This window comes from Clytia hemisphaerica, unplaced genomic scaffold (assembly GCF_902728285.1).
Source record: "Clytia hemisphaerica strain Z4C2 unplaced genomic scaffold, Clytia hemisphaerica genome assembly, whole genome shotgun sequence".
Taxonomy (NCBI): Eukaryota; Metazoa; Cnidaria; class Hydrozoa; order Leptothecata; family Clytiidae; genus Clytia; species Clytia hemisphaerica.
The window spans coordinates 505,279-526,757 of record NW_027104506.1 but is presented as its reverse complement, the minus strand read 5'-3'; the positions used below and the strand labels follow the sequence as shown (position 1 = coordinate 526,757).

The following is a 21,479-nucleotide window of genomic DNA, read 5'->3' as shown; positions in this document are numbered from 1 at the left end:
TTCAAACTACGCACCTTCTCTTTTAAATTTTGAAGGGAATGATAAATAATTTTTGAATTGTGATAAATTGTCTTTGTAAAATTTTTATGAGAGCTAAGTAATTGTTTCAAAAATCACTAAAAGATGGGATAAAGTCTTCCTTTATTTGATAAACATACCAGCCTAAGCATAATGATATCTTTGTTGTGGTCTTCGCATTGCCACAAGAAATGTGTTTTCTTTTTTGTCACTTGCACTATTTTTTTAAGAACCAGTAAATTTTTTTAAAGGTGGCTGTCATTTTTGCACTTTGACCTGAATTGTTTTTGAATTGCTCAAAACCCGGCGTATTTAATTTTTGAGCCTCGTATTGTTCTTATAAAATTCTTATAAAAAAAAAGAGTTGAGTGGGAAAACATTATCAATAAAAGTTTGACTTATAAAAATAATTTGTTAGTGTCGAAATTTCTTCGCTTTGCGAAAACGGAAGGTCGTTCCGCAACCCCTTTTATGTTGATTTTATTTCAAATTGTTCCACTCATTAATATCTTTCCAATGATACCAAATTTATAAAGATTGAAGAATTCCTTCAAAAGTTATAGGTAAATGAAAAAAGAGTGCACACTTATCGTGAATAGACTTTAAAAACAACTAAAACAACGAAAATCTAGCAGACTGTTTTACAATCTACCTAAGCAGAAGCATAACACCTTATACTATCGGGGCCACTTAATCGCACCATCTAAAATATCATGGTCGTGATATTTGAGAAAAAGGGAATTCCTACGAAATCTTATAACCACGAACGATTTGGAAGCGCTCTAAATTAGGTTGGTAGGGTAGAGTTTTAACTCTGAGTTTTAACGCTAGACTTAAGACTTGCTTAGCTGAAAAATAGAAAAAATACAAGAGCTTAGGATCTAAGGATCCAAAAGTTCAAAAAATGGTCCAATAGGGCTCAGAATATAGCCTGGAAGTATATAAACCCCTCCCGAATTAAGATACTCGAATAAATTTATCAATTAGTCCAAAAGCGACTTTCTCGCACGAACTCCAAATCTTGAAAAACAAGGAAATAAGCTAAATTCTCAATATATTTTCACCATGATTTTAGTCTATAAAAATAGCTTTAAGTGGACCTCAAACCCGGCTAGGGGTTGAACCCACGACCTCGTGTCTACTAACCGAATGCTCTACCCTTGTACTACGGATCGTACGAAAATCTAAACTACCTTTTCGTGCTACCTTATCGGGGAAAAGTGACGAAATTTTGGCCAAGTGACGAATATTTTTCCCTGACGAAAATTTCCCCGACGAAGTTTTCCCCGACAAAGTTTTTCCCGATAAGGTAGCACGAAAAGGTTTTTTTTTTTTTAAGAAACTGGTTTTACCAAGCAGCCTCAATGTTTCTTAAGAAATCGGCCTTTTGAGCCTTAAATGTTTCTTACATGTTTCTAAACTTTTTGACATAATCAGCCTATTTTTCATACAAAGATTGGAAGGTTCTAAAAAAACCGTTTTAAAAATGTTATTTTCTCATTCTCAGCCTCAGCATGTTTCTTAGATGTTTCTTAGTTTTAGGCATTCTGAGCCTCATGTTTCTTAAAAGTGTGTTTCTTAAAAAAAAAAAGACGTGTACAAGAATGAAAGTCAATGTAAAGTGTTGAATAAGAAAATCTATAAATGGCTTTGCTTAAGAAAATTAAAGGGTTAGATTGAATTAATCCATTTTATTCAGTTTATACAAAAATAATTCATCCGCTTTCTTTTTCATTCATTCGTATATCAGTTTATGTTGGATTGAGAATTTCCTATTTTTCGAGAAAAATACTTTCCCCGTTAGAGAGAAAAGTAGAGTGCGTGATAACCCAGTTGGCGTGATAACCCAGTTGGCGTGATATCCCAGTTGGCGTGATAACCCAGTTGGCGTGCTAACTCATTTGGCGTGATAACCCTAACCCAGTTGGCGTGATAACCCAGTTGGCGTGATAACCCAGTTGGCGTGATAACACAGTTGGCGCGATAACCCAGTTGGCGCGATAACCCAGTTGACGTGATAACCCAGTTGGCATGATAACCCAGTTGGCGTGATAACCCAGTTGGCGTGATAACCCAGTTGGCGTGATAACCCAGTTGGCGTGATAACTCAGTTGCCGTGATAACCCAGTTGGCGTGATAACACAGTTGGCGCGATAACCCAGTTGGCGTGATAACCCAGTTGGCGTGATAACCCAGTTGGCGTGATAACCCAGTTGGCATGATAACCCAGTTGGCGTGATAACCCAGATGGTGTGATAACCCAGTTGGCATGATAACCCAGTTGGCGTGATAACCCAGTTGGCATGATAACCCAGTTGGCATGATAACCCAGATGGTGTGATAACCCAGATGGTGTGATAACCCAGTTGGCATGATAACCCAGATGGCGTGATAACACAGTTGGCGTAAATTTAGGGGTACTAATTGGACAAAATCGTTTCAAAGAAGAAGAAATATCATTTGGCGTATCTTCTGCAATCTGCTTACACAACATTTTTAAACTGAAGAAATTGATAAAATTTCTGCCTCTCCCGCCCCGCCCGGGCCCAATTTTTTTAGAAATTTAATTTCGTGGCTCAGATCTCAGAATTCGGAATTTTCGCGGAATTTAATTTCGTGGTTGAGAGAATTCTTTGTCTACAAAATGGCCTATTTTGCCCAAAAAAGACCAATTTTATAGGTGATTTTTTTAAAATCCTGAGAATATTTGTCTTTCGTGGAATTTAATTTCGCCGATTTGTCAAAAAAAGAACCGCGAGAATATTCAATTATTCCGCGAAAATTTCTTTAGCGAAAATTTTTTTCCTTAAGGTAAGAAGCGCGCTTCCTTTCTATATCATAAAAAAAGAATATCTTTAAATTAAAGCACCGAAAGACCATATTTTGAAATCCCACAGCGTTGTAACAGTGAGATTCGCACAGTCATAGAGAGAATTGAGTGTCTCGTATCTCATTAACCGTTCCCTCTTTATTAATGTAGTTTAGTTAAATGTGATTTAGTTCTTCCCAGTTCTTTTATAAGAACAAGTACATTTTGAATATCTCGGCTGTTCTTATTTTTTCATGATTTTCTAACCTGATAACAGCTTTTCGTAATTTTCTTACGCGCACGGTAAACCTCTGAAGACGTTTGAAAATTATATATCTGAGGAAAACAGTCCTCCTGCGGAAAATTCTACAACAAGAATCTTGTTGTGCGCCGGAAAGTTAAAAACTGATACGGCGCCCGATTCATAAACGCAATCACGCAACTTTGTTGTCGTTTCAAGTCCTTTTAGACGAACGCGTTCCTTACGATTTCGAGATTGCATATTCGTCAGATTGTTATGTTTTCACACATCCCTTTAGAACTTCAGAGTGGTGTGCAGAAAACATTCACGATCTGATCTCCGGTTATGATTTTCAGGCTTAGTTGTTCTAAGATTAAGGAATTTCAGAATAATCTCTAATAGTAATAATTTAACAATATGGAAATAAATATTTTGCACTTATCAGATTATAACTGATATTTTGAATATCATAATGGAGAAATTGCCAAAATATGGATGGTTGTAGACGGGTTGTCATTGCCCAGTAAAATTTAAAAGTCTATAGCTTTGTGTAAAATCAACCATGGAATATTATCTTGAAGTATCAGTAACATAAAAAAGCTGATAATACGCAGGGAAAGAGGTTGAAAGCGGACATATAACTCTATCTCGATGGTTCTTATTTTTTCTCCCGCGATTTTCAGGCTTAAATGTTCTAAAAATGTTCTTAATCTTGTTCTTTTATTGACGTAGTCAGGGATAAAAGAACTCACCCATTTTTGAAACGCGAGACTGAAATTGTTCTTAATTAGTTCTGAGCTTGTTCTTGTTATCATAACTACTGAGTCATATTTTCTTACGATGAAATTTTTCTTATAAAGAAGAAGTATTTTAAGACTTTTTCTTCATGTAACTGACTTAGTTCCTTCATAACTTGATAACAGATGGCAATAATTTTCTTACGTGCGCGGTAAAACTCTAAACAGTTCTAAAGACGCTTCTAAACCATCTTAGGAAAATAGTCAATCTATACAATTTATAACAAGAATCTTGCTACGTGCCGCGATATCAAAAATGTATCTTTTTCTGATACGGCGCCCTATTTCTAAACACAGCCATTCTAATTTGTTGTCATTCCCAGTACTCTGTGAAACGAGCGCGGTCCTTACAAGTTTATAAGATCGTTTGTTTTTACACATTCCTTTATGGCGTCAGAGTGGTGTGCAGAAAACGATCGATCTGGCTCAGGTTAGTTCTTTATAAATCAAGGACGGCAAAAGTGCTGGGTTTACCGTCGTCCTCAGTCAGTCATGGATGTAGATTAATCAGAAGCTTACAGTCACCGTGGCAGAAAAACACACATACATAAACTCGCTTTTATGGCCTGTTGGACAGAACTTGAGACTTGAGAACCTTGAAGAATTCCAAATAAACCCCTGCCCAGCTGGCGCACAACGTTGTTTCAACGTTCGTCTAACGTTACATCGACGTCGTGAACGTTAAATAAACGTTGAAACAACGTTGTGCGCCAGCTGGATGTGCACCCCTTCCCCTTACACGGTGAAATAAATTAGTCAATAATACCTGTTCTCAGGAATTCTGTTTGAAAAATTGAATCTCCCGCTCTAAATATGCTTTAAAGGGAGGGGAAAATTCCGGCTCCCTGCTACCACATTTAACAAAGAATGCAATTTATAATTTAATTTCAGCCGATAATACATTTACAAATACATTGATTGATTGATATAAAACACTGTTAAATTTCTTCAAAACATCGTTAAGAGCCAGAGACACATAAAATAAGAATATTTTCACCACTCAATCTTTCCTCCAAATACCAATGACCCCACTGTTGTTTTCCAACAGCCTCTGAATTATCAAAAAACAAACTTTTACCCTTGGTCAAATTCTAACAACCACCGGATCACTGAGACAGGGATGTCTCGACCCACTAGATAGTCTTGCTCATCCAAACTCTCCGATGTAAATAAAATGATTGTTATATCATAAAGGTTAAATAGAAATCTTAAAAAAATCAACTGTTTTTATTGATTTTGTGACAAAATGAACAAAGTTTTCAAAAAAAATGTTATTCACAATGGAATATTATATTTAATTCTTCTTATTTTAAGTCTTTTATTGTCTATGAAAAAAAAATCGAAAAATAGGATCCGAGGAGAGAAAAATATTTTTAACAAGAAAATATTAGTTTTAGAAAGAAAATATGTTATTAAATTAATATTCGTATACTAAAAAAGAGGAGTTCCTTAGCTTTATAGGAACTTGTTTTAACGCCTGAAATAATTTTAGGTTGAAAGTCGAATAATTTCGAAGGAATGATGGGTCCCGCTGAACTGTTTGAAATGAGGGGCCAAAATCTTGAGAAAAAAATTAAAAAAGTGAAAAAGCCATGACCTTACTCAAAACTAAACAACGAGAAATATTATGTTGCGCCTCCGTGGGTTCCATTTTGATGGTTTTCAAAAAATAAGTAAAGTGTTTTGACGTAAATTCAATTTTTTGCAACAGCAGGAGCTTCGAAAATTAAAAATGACATCAAAAAATCTACTGTTTAGAATTTTTCAAATATGGAATTCATGATATGCACCACCGGAGAGTCTTCTGAGAACTTTTAAAATTTTCCACCCAATACGTCACTTAAACAATAGAAAAAGTGACGTATTGGGTGGAATAAAAACAGAAAAGGTGTATAATTTCATGAAGACATTGCAGTGATGCATATCATAAATTGCTACAGGTTGGAGAATGCACTCTGTAAATGCTATTGGAGGGTAAAAGCCAGCTAGAATCAGATGTCTTAAGGCAAAAAAGTGCATCGTTCACATTATCTCCTTTCATTTGCTTATTACAGTTTCATTGTTTAAAAGAAAGAAAGCATCCCCTCCAACCGCAATGAGAGCACGCATTTTGAGAGATGCTATACACCTTTTCGACCGTAGTCATGCGGTCAGGCGCGTGCCACTTATTTAATTATTCAATTATCCCCCTAAACTCCATCCAATCCTTTTTTACACCTTTTTCTATTGTCGATAGGTGCGAGTAGGGTAGAACGGACAAAACAATGCTTGCGTAGCAATCCGGGGGGGCAGCTGGGCAAAAGGACCGACGGGTATGTGCGGGTCCTAAGGGTACCTTTTCCAATATGTTAAAAATGCACTGTAAGGGTAGAAATTTCAGAAAATTCTTGAAAAATCTTGATATTTTGACCAAAAATGCTAGAATTTTGACCATTTTTTGCACGAAAAGGATAGAAAATTTGGGGGAAAATGCACTCTAAGGGTATGATTTTCACTGATTTTTGCTGCACTGTAAGGGTGCAATTTTAAAAGCCAATTTTTGGCCCGCACATACCGTCAGTCCACAACCCCCCCCCCCCCCCCGGGGTAGCAATTGGCGGTTACGGTCGAAAAGGTGTGTTCTTTATTCTGATTTCTTAGCATATTCTCTAATTTATAAGAACATTTCTCCACATTATCATTTTCTTATAAAAAACAGTTTTCTTGTGAGAAAGATAAAATTGGATTCCTTAAGACACTCCTTGAAAAAACTCATTGATGATTTTTTCACACCTTAGATAAGAAAATCGTTTTTAATATTCATTATACTAATATTGGAGGTCTTGAAATTTCCACATTAACTCTTTCAAACTCAATTTTAGTTTGGTTATGCGTTTACTTATAGGAATAGACTATAGAACATCAGGCTTCGTTAAGAACAAGTTGAGAACATTTTATGGCTTTTCGAGGTCTCTAAAAAACCCGATTTCTTAGGAAATATACAAATATACTCACAAAATGGTGAAAATAAGAACATATTTAAGAACATTTTAGAGTTAAAACTGGAAAAGTTAAGAACATCCTAAGGCTTGAAAAATTTAAGATGTCCTTATAAAAAACATGTGTGGTTTAAGATCTTGAATAAACACCTGTCGGTAGAGACCTTTTTCCTTGATGGTTTGGGTCATGAATAGCCCCTCCTCCTTGAATATATATTTTACTTATGAGATGTTAGAAACTCCAAAGTTATTTGAAATTTCCAAGAAATTTCCAATTTCCATTATAGCCCAAAAAAGCACCCCTCCCACTTAGAAAATATCTTTGTCTTATCGTAAGCTAAAAACACACCACCTGAAATTTACCAAGGAAAGTTTTCGTGACAATCGATTCAAACTTTCGAGCTTCCGAATATGAACCAACTACTACACGCTTCTTTTTTTATAAGAATGGTGTAAATTCATTTCATCATGGATATTTTTAACTTTTTTGGGAAAATCATCCTAATTTATACTTACAGCATTCTTAGGTTAGGATCCGAATTCAGACCAGATTTAACATTTAGTACATACATAAAATGGCATAAAATGGCATTTTTGTGAAATGAGTGAGCCTCACTTGGGGGTAATTGACAATTTCTAATTGAAAATGCTCTAAAAATGGCATTCTTAGCTTGAGTAGCAAAATTCCATGATGGTGAAATTCTTAGCATTATTCTTAATTATTTGGTCATTTTCATCATGAACATTCTTATTAAGTGTATTCTTATAAAAAAGCGTGTATTTTTTTGTCCCAGGTGACCTATTTCTTACTTGCCTGCTATTCATGATATTCATGACGTAATGTTTTTAACGGAAACAGCTCGGTTTTTTGCCAGTAGTGGCAAGTTTTGAACAACTCTCTCTAGCTAAAATTTGCCACTACTGGATAAAACTGGGTTGTTTTCGTAGAAAACATTTCGTCAAGAATATCATGAATATTAGGTTCAATTGAGAACTAAAGGGGAGAAGGGGGAAGGGCTATGCAAATAAACTTATATTATGAGCTGTTTAAAAAATCATCAACATATTTTTTATCAAATATTTTTAGTCAACTTTCTGGTTTGCCCCTTCCACATCAATACACGCTTTTTTTATAAGAATAGTGTACTTTGGATGAGGGTCAAGTATTCTTAACAAATTGTCAAAATTGAGGGTGAAATATTCTTAACGTATTCTTACTTTTTTAGACTTGATCAATTTGAGAGTTTTGGACTTTTGAATGAACATTTGGAACTAAAATTACATTTCTGCCTTAAAGTTTAAATTCAAGTCTAACGAAGGAAGCAGTATTTTTCTGTTAACCAAATACAAAATGACTGTATCCTTGTCAAATTCTGTGAAACTCGCCCTAGAGGGTAATCTTTAGGGTATTCTTACGATTTGGCCAATATTCTTATAGAAGATATCTTATAAAAAAAAGCGTGTATATCATTGGAATTTTGGGACGAGATGGAGTTTTTACAAGCTCTTTTTTCATTTGGTTGGTCGTTAACCAGTAGTAAAACAATTTTGCTACTTTTTTCTGAAGAATGCGTCATTTCTATTACTTCAAATGACCAATTATTAAAGTATCTTATAAAAACTCCATCTCATCTTGGCATTGTACACCCCTTTCTCACAGACCCGGTTGGATTTTTTCAGACATTGGGGATGAAAATAACGGACTGAAACCCGATGGAGATTGATTTTCCCAGATTTTTTATGGCTGGGGGTTTCAATCTTTTTGTTTCCAAGTCAGAAGACTGAGTGGGAAAAATGACATAATATTTGCAGTGAGGATTTCTTTATTTGATTATTTTCAGTGGGGGCCCCACTGAGTATAATTTTCCACTGGGGACGATATTTTGGCCAATTTTTTCAGTGGGAAGGGGTCCCAGTGGGTTTGAAGGAATGGGGTGTCATTGTAATACACTTGATTAAATAAGCTTTTTCGTAAGAATAAAAAATTAAAAAGCTACTAGTGTAGTGTAGATGACAAACGAGGCCAATGAAAAAGCAATCATTTTAAGAACCATTACATTTTGGTTCAGCCTCGATTTGTTTGAAATTCGAGTGCTTTAAATTATTTTGATTTTTAATAACTTTTAATCGCTTACTAATTTGACCTTTTCATTTGCTTAAAATTCAGTCAATCATCAGCATTGTTCTTAAATTGTTCTTATTTTTAGAAATTTTTGAGCCTCGGTGCTCTTATAAAAAGAGTGTAAAAGTTTCGTTAACTCGTGATATCCCAGCTGGCACACAACGTTGTTTCGACGTTTATTTAACGTTCACAACGTCCATATAACATTAGATGAACGTTAAAACAATGTTGTGTGTCAGCTGAAATAGATCAGCGCTTAGAGCTCTATATATTTTCTATCCACACCTTAAAGACAAAACTTGAGATATAATTTGATATTAGAAATAAAATTTTCACTTATAGAGTCTGCATGTGAGTATTTGTGGAGAAAATTGTAACATATTTTGTTCGTCTTCTCCTTCAATTTTTGTTTTCACATCCACATTTGAACCTAAATAAAGATGTCATAAAGGCTTTTTTGGTTCCCTTAAACCCTCTTTTATAAGAATATACTATAAAAATATTTATAATGAATTTGGTCTAACACTTAAGAATATGCTAAGAATCACCATCATAAAATTTACCAACAAAATCTAAGAATGCTATTTTTAAAGCATTTTTAACTGTCTTACAGTCCGACTGGACGCGAGGGCCTCTAAACCGATCTTGTACAAAAATCTTTTTAAGGTACAGTTTGTCATGAGGACTTCCCCGCACCCTGCAATTGAAATCTTCATTCGACTGGCTTTATTCATCTCGCCTGCTCTTCTTTTCCATTCTTTGATTTGCTCTCTCTCCATTTTCGTTAAATCGTCGGTGATGCTCAATTTTACGTACTTCTAGTTCAGTCAACTTTTTCATAAAGCGGTATTTTTTATGGCTGTCTTTGAAGGCGACTTTGATTGGACGCACACCATTTGATTGTTTTCCAACTCGAGAGAAGAATATGGTTGAGTTTTTACGTTTGGCCTATCAATTAAGAATATGCTAAGAATAGCACCGTCATAGAATTTACCAACATAACCTAAGACGAATGCCATTTTTAGAGCATTTTAACTGTAAATTGCAAATTACAAATTACTCCCATAAGGTTCAATTAATTTCACAAACATGCTATCTTATGCTTGTATTACATGTTAAATCAACTTGTATCCTAGAAAAGAATGAACTGTAAGAATATTTTAGTAGCTTAAATTTTATTTACCCTATTTTGGTTCTAGCAAAAATGTTTTGACTCACTTCGAGTTGCACCATTAGGGCTTATGCCATTTTCAAATAAACTTATATCGTAGACAGCATCCTCAACTAAAAATGTTGAGAAATTATTCTACTTTGTCAGAGGTGCACATCCAAGAAGTTTTTGAAAGACTTCAACTGACTTTCATTTATCTCCTATCACTTTTTTACACTGCATTTTTTAACGTGCAAGTACAGAAATTCTCTTTTATTCTGCCTTGTCAGCATTAGGGATTAGTCAGAAAGTATCTACTAGGTGTGGGCGGAAGATATTTTCAAAACTTCAAAAAAAAAAATCGCACCCCCTCCCCTTGATATCGTCAAAAGAATTTCAAGCCTCTCCATCTAACCAGTCAATATATTAAGTCACCTTTCCTAATATAGGCCACTTAAAATGACATGACATTTTCGAGACCCCCCCCCCCTAAGGGTGGGAAAAACTTTTGACATCCCCAACCCTAGAATTCTTCACCCTCCTCCTGTAGATACTTTCTGACCACTCCCCTAGAGGTGTGTCTCCTTTCTATATCATTTTTATCTTTAAGCACGCTTAATGTTGGTCGCATTCCCAGCTGACACACAACGTTGTTTCAACGTTCATGTAACGTTATATGGACGTTGTGAACGTTAGATAAACGTTGAAATAACGTTGTGTGCCAGCTTGGTTGTGTAGAATTATAGACGAATTATATATAATCTTTGACGCGTTAAGCTATTTAGCAAAAGCTTAAATTATTAAGTCGCACATATTTTAACCCCCGGCATGACTGTGAGATTTGACTGTCAAGTTGGCTCAATTATCACTGTCTGTTTATAAATATTACCGTATGAACAGGGGGTTTTATTGAAATCACGGCGAATGTCTTTATTTGATGAACACTATGCTAATTTTTATGACAATTTTAATAATTTCTTTATGACTGAAGTTTTTAAGTTTTAATGTTTTATAGAGTATCTCAATTTCCATTTTTGAACTTGTTTGATTTTGTAGAAGTTTGGTTTTGATACTAGTGAATACAGGAATGGTAAGTACAGATCAGTTTGCAGTTCTTGAGCAGTGAAAGGGTGCCCTTACAGTGCATTTTACCGAATGTTTCTGATGTGTAGTTTGATTTCATGTCTTATTCTGCTGAAGCCACCTGAAAATGAGCCTGAGATGCCGACACAATGTACAAATCAAATCAAAATTGGTGAGAGTCGAAACTACTAAAGATGCATCAGATTTTTATAGTCAGACTTACAATGCACACACCCTTACAGTGTATTCAGCTGAACGAAGACCCTCTATCAAAAGTGTACCCTTACAGGGCATTTCGGGTCTCGAAAAACCTAATCTTAAGGGCGGCACATGCCGTAGGTCGGACCATATAAGTGCCCCCCCCCCCTCCAAGTTTTTAAACCATTAATTTCGTTTCATTACAGGCTGGGAACAAGAAAGCTGGTAAAGACATGTCATTTAAAGGCTTTACCCAAGAACAGGTTGAATGTAAGAACTTATTTGTAATTCTACTTTAATAGGATAAACTTTCGCGGGGATTAAATTTCGCGGATTTCGCGGATTTTGGTGCCATCCGCGAAAATCCGCGAAATTATTTATTATATTTCTAAACAAAACTCAAAATATGTCAAACAAATACTATTTCTATGTTTACCGGCATCAAAGAAGCGCTAATAATTGTGTATTTAAACAACCAAAATGCATGATTTGACAGTAAAACTCACAAAATCGTGAAAATATTGCCACCCAATAGTGCCACCCGCGAAATTAAGTCCCCGCGAAATTTTTGAATTTCGCGGATAAGCCCAACCGCGAAATTTAATCCCCGCGAAAGTTTATCCCATTAAAGCATTTCTTCTTTGATTAATTCAATCTTTCCTTTTTTCATTTTTGCTTGAACTCATTCACTCTCTTACTCTTTTGTACCTAATAAACGCTCCCTTCCTTCTCAGGTCCTCCCAATAATTAAAATTTGAAACATTTTCCCTGTCCCCTACCACGTTTATTAGGCAACTGCGAGTAGACAATATTTTATCCTTTCGTTCGTTCGTTCATTCATTCGTTAATTTGTTCATTCATTCATTCATTCTTTCAGCTTTTAGACAAGCATTTTCAGTCTTCGATCGTGAGAATCAAGGAAGTATCACTTCAAACGATTTATTGATCGTCATGAGGAATTTGGGACAAAATCCAACTCACGCTGAAATCAAAGAAATGATCGCCGAGATTGACGCTGACGGTGAGATTCTTTTTCTGGTCTTAACCCTTCAAACCCGGGAGACGTGTATACACGTCCTGAATTTACCAATATACTGAGTCCCAGACTTAAGGCTATAACTCTTGATCACTTGATTTATAAGAGCGCAAGCCGAATGCTTTTAGAAATAAAATGAAAATACCTTTCTAATGGTACCATTTTCTAACTCTCAGAAGCTACAAGTTTGCATATCAGTTCGAAACTTTCACATTTCAAAAATTGTTGGGCTCTGGAAAGGTTAAAGAAAAAACCAGATGAATCGAGTTTCCAAGTCTACAAAATCCTTTTATTCCTCCTGAGACAACATTCTGAATATAAATCTACATATTTTTTATAAGCATAACACTTATAAGCATATAAAGGCTCAGATTTGACGATTTCCTAAGCATAACATATAAGCCAAGTCAGCCTTAAATATTTTTCACGTGGTCAATTCTTTTCTGCTCAGAAAGGTTTGGAAGTGGTCAAGTAAAAGGCATTCCGCGACTAGCCACATTCGACTGCTCTGAGCCTGACCAAGTGGCAGGCACTTGCTTATAAAGAAAAGGTGTATTAGACCTAAGTATATTCCTAAACCGAATTGAATTTCTAAAAACTAATTATGAGGTGGATTGGAATAAGAATGTCCATGGTTGATAATATTTAAAAAGTTAATTAGTGGGGGAATCTATAAAACACCAGAGAGTATATAAGAAAAGGCTTGCTAGGCATATGCTAAGCCCGGCTAAGTTTCAGATAATTAGACTCAAGAATAATTAGCCTGGATGTAGCTTGGTATAGTTAACTGTCATGTTACCTTAAGGTGTTTTAACCCCGAAAATGTTTCTTCTTATTTTCAGCATTTTTTGATCATTTTGGTCTAATTTGTTAAAACGCATTTGAATTAATATAATTATTAAGTTCTATCCTTTGAAAATGTTTCTAAGATTTTTGGACATCGAAGCCTCGTGTTCTTATAAACTTTGTTCTTATATAATAACGTGTTTCTCTTAATTCTTCACAGGTAATGACAATATCGATAGAAAGACTGAAATTTGTTTTTGAGGAAAAATATTTTAGATTCATCTATTTTTGAGGCCACCGGGCCGATTTAATTTTTGACTTCTAGGGGCCACATACTGTAGCAAGTTTTATCATTTGAAAAATACTTTTGAATTTTTTAAGATTTTTGGAGTCGAAGCCTCGTGTTCTTATAAACTTTGTTCTCATATAAAAACGTGTTTGTCTTAATTCTTCACAGGTAATGACAATATCGAGTTCGATGAATTTATCACAATAATGGAGACAAAGTTACGGAATACGATTCCTGATGAGCACGTGCTCGAAGCTTTTCACGTTTTCGATCGAGATAACAATGGATTTATTTCGCTCAAAGAATTACAACATGTGATGTTTTGTTTGGGTAAGAAATATTTGTGTCAAGTGTAATGAGGGCTTTAAACATTAACTGCAATTTTCAAAAATGCATGAAAAATTTCGAAATAAGCTCTAAAAACCCATTTTTACCAGAGCCAATGTTGTTTTTATTGGATTTGGAGAGTTTGGGTGACAAGTCCAGAAGCCAAATCCACTCAAGATTGAAGGAAATGAATTTGAAGTCCTCAGGCCTTTTTTTGTCTGAGATTGAAGATTGAAGGTTCAATGAGTTTTGCTCTTCAACTTTTTCGAGAAGACGTCTATCAAGACCATATTTGAAACGTTTAGTTTTCTGCCAAATAACCACTTGTGGTTCATTTGGGGAATTTCCAAAGTGTCAAAAAGGCTTATTTTGGCACTTTTGAGGAATTTCTACAGACAGTCTACAGACCTTTTGTTAATGGTTGTGGAAGCTTTTCAAGTTTTCGATCGAGTTAACATAGGGTTTATTTCGCTCAAAGAATTACAACGAAATATTTGTGTCCGTCGTAATAAGGGCTTTAAAGGGACATAACAGTACTGGCGAAATTTGTAAACAAACTGTATGCAGCGGATACAAAATCAAAACAAATGTTACATGTCAAAATAAAAAATCAAACCAAATATGGCTAATTTTGATTGTCCAATTGTTTTACAAGTTTGTTTTGGACACGTGATTTTAATTGCTCTTTTTAATGACACGTGGTTCGCGCAATGTTCACATTTTACTACTTTAATGTCCCATTAAAAAAAGCAGCTGGACAAACATAAAGCCAGTACCTTATCGGGGAAAACTTCGTCGGGGAAAAGTGACGAAATTTTGGACAAGTGACCAATATTTTCCCCGACAAAAATTTTCCCCGGCCTTAATGCGTTTACCAACTACCAGCAAGTGACGAATTTTTCCCCAACGAAAATTTTCACCGACGAAGTTTTCCTCGATAAGGTGTTCTATTTCAATACAGGCGAGGTTCTCCCCATCAACGAGGTGAAGAAGATTATGGCAGAAGCGGATTTAGATCAAGATGGCCAGCTCAATTACAAAGGTGAAAAAAATAACTTCAATTTCAAACTTGAGTTTTCCAACGTGCAAAGGACCCTTCAAAACATTTTCTTTCCTATGTTTTAAGAAAAAACACGCTTTTTTATAAGAATTTGTACTATTAATGTCATGGTTATAAGGGAAATTCGAGATAAATTTCCCGAGGTCAATTTTGAAATGTTTTGAAATTTCCCGAGTGCAACGAGGGAAATTTAAAACATTTCGAAATTTGACCGAGGGTAATTTATCCAGAATTTCACGAAAACAAGCATGGGATTCCTGGTTAATCTCATGGTTTGGATTGAAATTCTAACAATTCTGAAAGACGTCAAATTAACACTGGAAATCAATCTGAAAATTTAAAAAGAGGTGTCGAAAAAGTCATAGAAACGCAAATCGAGTTTTAATTGGATAGTATTCCATTTACTTAAGCCTTTGAAGTTAATAAGAAAGTCGAAAAAGGTGATGAATTTCCAAACGATGGAAATTACAAAAGCTAGGAGGGAAATTACAAGTTCGCGGTAAATTACAAATTAACGTAAGCAAAAAAGTCAATCGAATTTCAATCAACCATGAGATTAAAAGTTAAAAATGGCATTCTTAGGTTTAGTTGTCAAATTCCATGATCCTGATATTCTTAGCATATCCTTAATTTTTCGAAAGAGCATTTATTGTTTTTATTTTTATCAGAGTGTTTTCAAAAATGAATTGAGGAGACTCATAAAACTACTGAATTGGAATAAGCGGGGGGGGTTACGCTACGGTCGAAAAGGTATATTTGAGACTCTGACTTATTTTCTATCTATGTTTTTAGAATTCGCAGCTATGATGAGATAGAAGAGACCCTGGTTGTTGTCCGGCTCCAAAGTAAAGACAAAGAGTGAAGAGAAGTCTATTTATTTGCAATTATCTATCTATCTTTTCATGAACACGACTTTAATTTATCATCCAACACGATTGTTTGCTTTCTTTTCATAAGTTTTCCCAAAAAGATTGGGCTATTCCAGAAAAAAAAAACGTATACCCCCTGTAGAGGAGGTCCATACCTCTGTGGCTGGAAATGCTGTAACCCTCTGGAATTCCAGGCAATTTCAGGTTTAAACCCCTCTGGAATTGTGAGTTTTAGTAGGATTTAAAAAGCTACTACCATTTGCATCTCCCTATGGAATTCCGCCATATATAAAACCTTACCTTCTTGGAATAGCAGGGGGTATACGTTTTTTTTCTGGAAAAGTCCATTTGGGGCCTACTTGGGTGGCACAAAATATATCAATAACGTCCAATGATATTTTAGTGGACACAATTACAATTACACTGCGAGACTTCAACTTTTCTTTTTTTATTTTTTCTTAAGCCATTTTATGTCAATCAATTTAACGTCCGTTATGAATCTTCAATTTACGTCTTTCTCGTCTTTTACGGCGCTTTTCCCTCTTTTTTCGCGTTTTATTTATTTTACGTTTCGAATGTAGCCTAGTCACTTTTACCCCCATCTCTCTTTACAGTGAAATTGATCAGCTTCTGAGCTTTCTGTTCTTTGACTTTAAGTCCTTTCAAAGAAACAACAAATTTCATCGGTTTCGAAATCACCATAGCACCTCCACCGCCATTATTAAAACCCATGGCTGCCGCAGATTGCTCCTGCGTTACACCAGGTAGTTCTTTACCAAGATTAGCTGACGTCAGCACTTCATATTGCATACCAGCTCCGCCAGCTTCGTTGAAACCCATGGCTGAAGCTGATTGTTTCTGAGACACCCCTGGGTAGTCTTGACCAAGGGTAGCGGACGTCAATACTTCATACGGGTTGGGTCCTGCCGCAGGTGGCAAAGGTCTAACGAATTCGAATAAACCACCACTACTGCTAGCACCTGCCGCACCTGAAGCTCCCCCTCCACCCATTGGTTTGGTTGGTAAATTATATTGCGGATACCCAGTCCCTATAGACTGTATCTTGCTCCCGCCTTCCACCTTGAGGCTACCACCTCCGTCATGAGAATCTCCTTCCTTATAATGTTCAGCATTATGAATCAGGTCTTCAGTACCACCGTGTTCCGGACCGTGCCCGTGGTGCCCGGAAGGCAAATGAACCGGTTTATCAACATTAAAATAATCATTGTGTAAACGCATATTATGGGCGTGTAAACCTTGTAAAGGGTGGCCGCCTTCAACTGTCATTACGTGTTGTCCGCTTCCGCCCTTGATGGAAGTTACCTCGTGTTCTAGGATATCCGCTTGCATGGACATGAGTTGAGCATTTTGTTTAAGCGCATGCGCCTGAGATAGTAAATACTTTTCTTCGTTCTTATGTGAAGGGACGGTGTTTGGGATGAGCATGAGGTTACATCCTGGTTGTGGTTGACATGGAGCATGCGCAATTGATGTTTGGTGAATGATTTCGTCGCCGAATACTGGGCCGTTTATAGCATTTATGTCTGTACGCAGTTGCGCTTTCGATTTTAGTGTATTAGTTAACCGTGAGACTTGTTTATCGTCTATACCTGTACGCAGTTGCGCATTCGATTTCGATCGGTTAGTTAAGTGTGGGTCTTTTAAAACACCGATGTCTGTACGCTGTTGCCCGTTCGATTTCGATCGGTTTGTCAAGTGTGAATCTTTTATAGCATTTATGCGTGTGCGAAGTTGCGCGTTCGATTTCAGTCTATTAGTTAAGCGTAAGTCTTGTTCATTATCTATGTCTGTGTCTATGTCTCCATGTGTTTTATTTGATTTAAAGTCTTTTTTAACATTGATATTTATAGGGAGCATTGGCTTTGATTCCTGTATTTTTGTTGTTTTTGAGTTTTCGCTATCAGAGATGCCTGTGCCAAGCGTAGAGTTCGATCTTCTTCTATCTGATGGTAAGAATCTAGGAAAAGTCGTGTTCCTTTTCAATTTTCCAAAAGGATCATGTTCATTTTGAATACTTCTATTTTCACGTAGTCGTGGTTCATACGTTTTCGACTGAATAAACTGTTTTGTGGATAAGTCTTTTATAACAGTTGTTGATTGGTTATTATTTTTGTGATGACGTTTCGTATTGTTTGTTGTATGGTTTCTCTTTAGAACAGGGTGTTGTACCTTAGCCTGCAGTCCATCCTTTAAACCTGTTTCAATACTTTTATCATCGTTCTGTCTTGTCAATGTTGTGTAGGCTACATTGGGATCATCTGATGGTCTATGAGCTCCTGATTCTTCTATATCTTCGTCATCGAAAGGATTTTCGAATTCGTTTTTCGTGGAATCCGATATGGCATCAGATGTAAGATTCCTTGTTTCTAGTCTAATGTTTTCCTCTCGGTCTACATCACAACCGTCGCCATCCTCATCATTATCAGGGTCTGCATCGTTTTCCTCAAAAAAGTTGTCCTCCAGTTCAACAAAATGATGATATAACGCTTGTCGTCTATGGATAACATGTCTGTTGATTTTCATTCGTGCTTTGATCAGTGATTTCTGGAGAAGAAATGAAGCAGCCTCTTCTTCGGAGTCCACCTCTGACCCTGGAAAATGCGAGAAAAATAATTTTCAAATTGTGCAAACTTTTAATTTACAAAAATATCATTTTTATTTACATTGAGAAAATCCCCCCAAATATTTCAAACAATGCTTACTCTCTGGTACCTAATAGCCGCCCCTCTGCTAATTAATTTTTCAAAATTTTCTATCCTGGACATTCTTATTCCAACCCCCCGTTAATTTTTTTCGGGAAAATGTTTTTGAAAGTTCCCTCTTTTGTTTTAAATCTGCAGTATTAACCTCCTTTTTAAAAATTTTCTACCCAGGACATTTTTATTCCAACCCCCCCCTCGCTTATTAAGTTTTGTATATTTTTCCAACCCCTGCTTATTCCAATCCCCCCATCGGCTATTACTTTAATGGGATAAATTTTCGCGGGGATTAATTTTCGCGGATTTCGCGGATTTGGGTGTCATCCGCGAAAATAATTCCCATTGGAAATTTGAGAAAGGCCCATCCGCGAAAATTAGTTCCCGCGAAAAATTTGAATTTTTTTTGCAATCCGCGAAATTTCTATTTTTATCGTTTTTTATTTATTTTTTTCTACATGAGGCAACCCTCGAAAAAGGTCAAATCCTCGATATGCTTGTTAGCAAAAAATCGTTTTCCTCAAAATTTTCTTCACAAATTTACAAACTTGGAAGCGGTATTGGAAAAATTTTTATCTAAAGTGATCGCTTATTGTTAAAAGCTTTTCAATGCAAGAGGGTAATCCAACTGACTTGAAATTAAACATTTAAAAGGATATGTAAGATTTTTTCCCAAATAGGCTGTGAAAATTTAGCTCCGCACCATGGAAGTTCAAATTCAACTTTTGATAGTTGTAATACATATCACCTCGCCCTATTCCAAAACACCCTCTTATTACTTGAAAAAAAAATTCTTAATTTCCTGGAAAAATTTTATTTCAATGTTTTGACTCTTTTCAAAAATTTTAATTTGTACCCCAATCCGCGAAATTAAATCCCCGCGAAAAATCAGGAAATCCCTCATCCGCGAAAATTAATCCCCGCGAAATCTTAAAAGTTCGCGGATGAGCTCAACCGCGAAATTTAATCCCCGCGAAAATTTATCCCATTAAAGTAGGTAAGAAAGAACATGCAGATGAATTTTGAAGACAATATTATCTTCGGGAATCTTTCAAGGAACCCTCAACATAACGAAATTTTACCTCATTTTTGAAAAAAAAGCTTAGGTGAAAGGAATTTTCAATTTTGATTTACTCCTAATAAAAAATCGTCTAACTCCTTGATTGCCTCTTACATGGAAAAGCAAATAGGATCAAGGAATTCATATGAATAAATTCAATAAAGGCCCCCTAGGCTAAGATGGACTTTTACCAAAAAATTGTATAATAGGCTTAGAAAGAATTTGAATATGGGGGTTAGAGGATATAACAATTTTCAATGATTTACCCCCGGACAAAGTGACTTTTGCCCCCTGCCCCTCCCAGACAAGCATCAGTTGACCCCCTGGACAACTCAAATTACCCCCGGACAGAGCAAAATTTACCCCCGAACAAGGCAAATTTTGATTATGAACAATTTTCAATGATTTACCCCCGGACAAAGTGACTTTTGCCCCCTGCCCCTCCCAGACAAGCATCAGTTGACCCCCTGGACAACTCAAATTACCCCCGGACAGAGCAAAATTTACCCCCGGACAAGGCAAATTTTGATTATTTTTCACTACCCCCAGACGCTATATCCTCCACCCCCCCCCCATGTACGGACATTTACTGGAAGAGCCCAATGCAACATGCTCACGGGACAAAAAATAAGGAAAATACCCAAAAGACACGCTGATTAGAACAAAAGTTAGAGAAGCACAAATGTTATTAAAAGAAAAATGGGGTGGAGACACGAGAAAGCGTTTCAGGTTGGTGGGACAGAGCATGTTGCATTGCATCAACGCGAAAAAACTTCTCGTGTCCCCAAGCCTTTAGACTTACCATGATTATTTTGGATAAAGAGGAGGATGAAAATGAAGACGAGGACTGGTGACGACAGTTGTTTCACCCACATGTCCGCTCATCAAAATCCACTGTCATTGTTTAACTTTTGGTGATTTTGACTGGAAGAGCACAAGAGAAAATAGTTTTTACATAATCTTCAATCATGGACAAAATATTTGAGACAAAGGGGATTTTCCTGCGGAATTTTAAACACCACAAATGATTTTTAAGTGCGTTAAACTACAGTTGGTAAGAGAGTTTTAACTCTGAGTTTTAACATGAGACTTTAAGACTTCAGAATCTCAGGATTTAAAAGCTCAAATTTGCTCAAATAAGGCTTGGAATATAGCCTAGAAGCCACCGAACCCCTCCAAAATTGAAATATTCAATGAAAGAAAGCTAAAAATAACCTAAAATAGCAATCTCGCCCGAACTTTAAATTATGAAAAACGTTGAAATGCACTTAAATCTCAATATATTTTGACCATGATATACAATACTCTAAATTATTAATTAAAACATGTACCCCCTTAGCGTGTAGTTCACTACAATATAAAAAATCAGTTTTGCAGACCAACCTTTCTCTCATAGCACAGTTAAAACCAAACAAAGAAAAATCAAACCATTCTTAACCAGACGAGCATTTCTGACCAGATTTTCAACCAGCCAAAAATACGTGTTTAAATCAAAAAGGCATAAATTAACATTGCTTAAACTGATTCGAACAGTCGAATGGTCTGTTAATTGCATTTTTTAATGGTTGCTAATTTTAAGCAAAAACAAACTTTAAATTATAGTTTCAAATTCATTCAAGCGCAAGAAAACAGTTATTTAAAACACTCTAAACATTGAGATCCTGCAACTAACTTCTCAACTTGTGTTTATAGCAAAACTGTTAATATTTTGTGAAAACCATCAAGCCGGTACTGTCTAAAATATTACATAAAAACATAAAACATTTTAAAGTACAAAAATGTAACAATTCTTACTTACCTATTGTTTTGTTGAAGCAAACAAGCAAAAAATCTTTTCCAGATTTCTGAAGCATTGATTCAAAACGACTTCCCTCCAAATGATTTCTATATTCTCAATGAAAATCTTTGCAACTTTTTGCTTTCTTTTTTCTATAATACA

General features: G+C 35.8%; 3 protein-coding genes across 6 annotated transcripts in view; 2 read left to right on the top strand and 1 right to left on the bottom strand.

Annotated features, from left to right (window-relative positions):
- Nucleotides 1-15,824, top strand: part of LOC136821877 (calmodulin-like) — a 48,710-nt gene extending 32,886 nt beyond the window's left edge. For 2 of the 3 annotated variants that reach the window (XM_067078122.1, XM_067078119.1), the window contains 5 exons: nucleotides 11,603-11,666; nucleotides 12,274-12,417; nucleotides 13,676-13,837; nucleotides 14,796-14,876; nucleotides 15,687-15,824. In XM_067078122.1, the coding sequence (XP_066934223.1) occupies nucleotides 11,630-11,666; nucleotides 12,274-12,417; nucleotides 13,676-13,837; nucleotides 14,796-14,876; nucleotides 15,687-15,709 (447 nt within the window). In that variant the 5' untranslated portion in view covers nucleotides 11,603-11,629 and the 3' untranslated portion in view covers nucleotides 15,710-15,824. Of the gene's footprint in view, nucleotides 1-11,113; nucleotides 11,206-11,602; nucleotides 11,667-12,273; nucleotides 12,418-13,675; nucleotides 13,838-14,795; nucleotides 14,877-15,686 lie in introns of those variants that run through there. The other variant, XM_067078121.1, reaches the window with a different exon arrangement.
- LOC136821844 (uncharacterized) overlaps nucleotides 1-21,479 on the top strand; it is a 386,618-nt gene that overhangs the window by 126,488 nt on the left and 238,651 nt on the right. The window lies entirely within an intron of this gene.
- LOC136821875 (uncharacterized) lies at nucleotides 16,234-21,428 on the bottom strand. 2 transcript variants are annotated; one of them, XM_067078117.1, is made up of 3 exons: nucleotides 21,339-21,428; nucleotides 20,343-20,464; nucleotides 16,234-18,375 (listed from the first exon to the last, which is right to left on the bottom strand). In XM_067078117.1, exons 2-3 carry the CDS (start codon nucleotides 20,413-20,415, stop codon nucleotides 16,346-16,348), a joined length of 2,103 nt encoding a protein of 700 aa, XP_066934218.1. In that variant the 5' UTR covers nucleotides 20,416-20,464; nucleotides 21,339-21,428; the 3' UTR covers nucleotides 16,234-16,345. The 2 variants fall into 2 exon arrangements, with proteins under 2 accessions (XP_066934218.1, XP_066934217.1); XM_067078116.1 differs by lacking the exon at nucleotides 21,339-21,428 and adding an exon at nucleotides 20,924-21,019.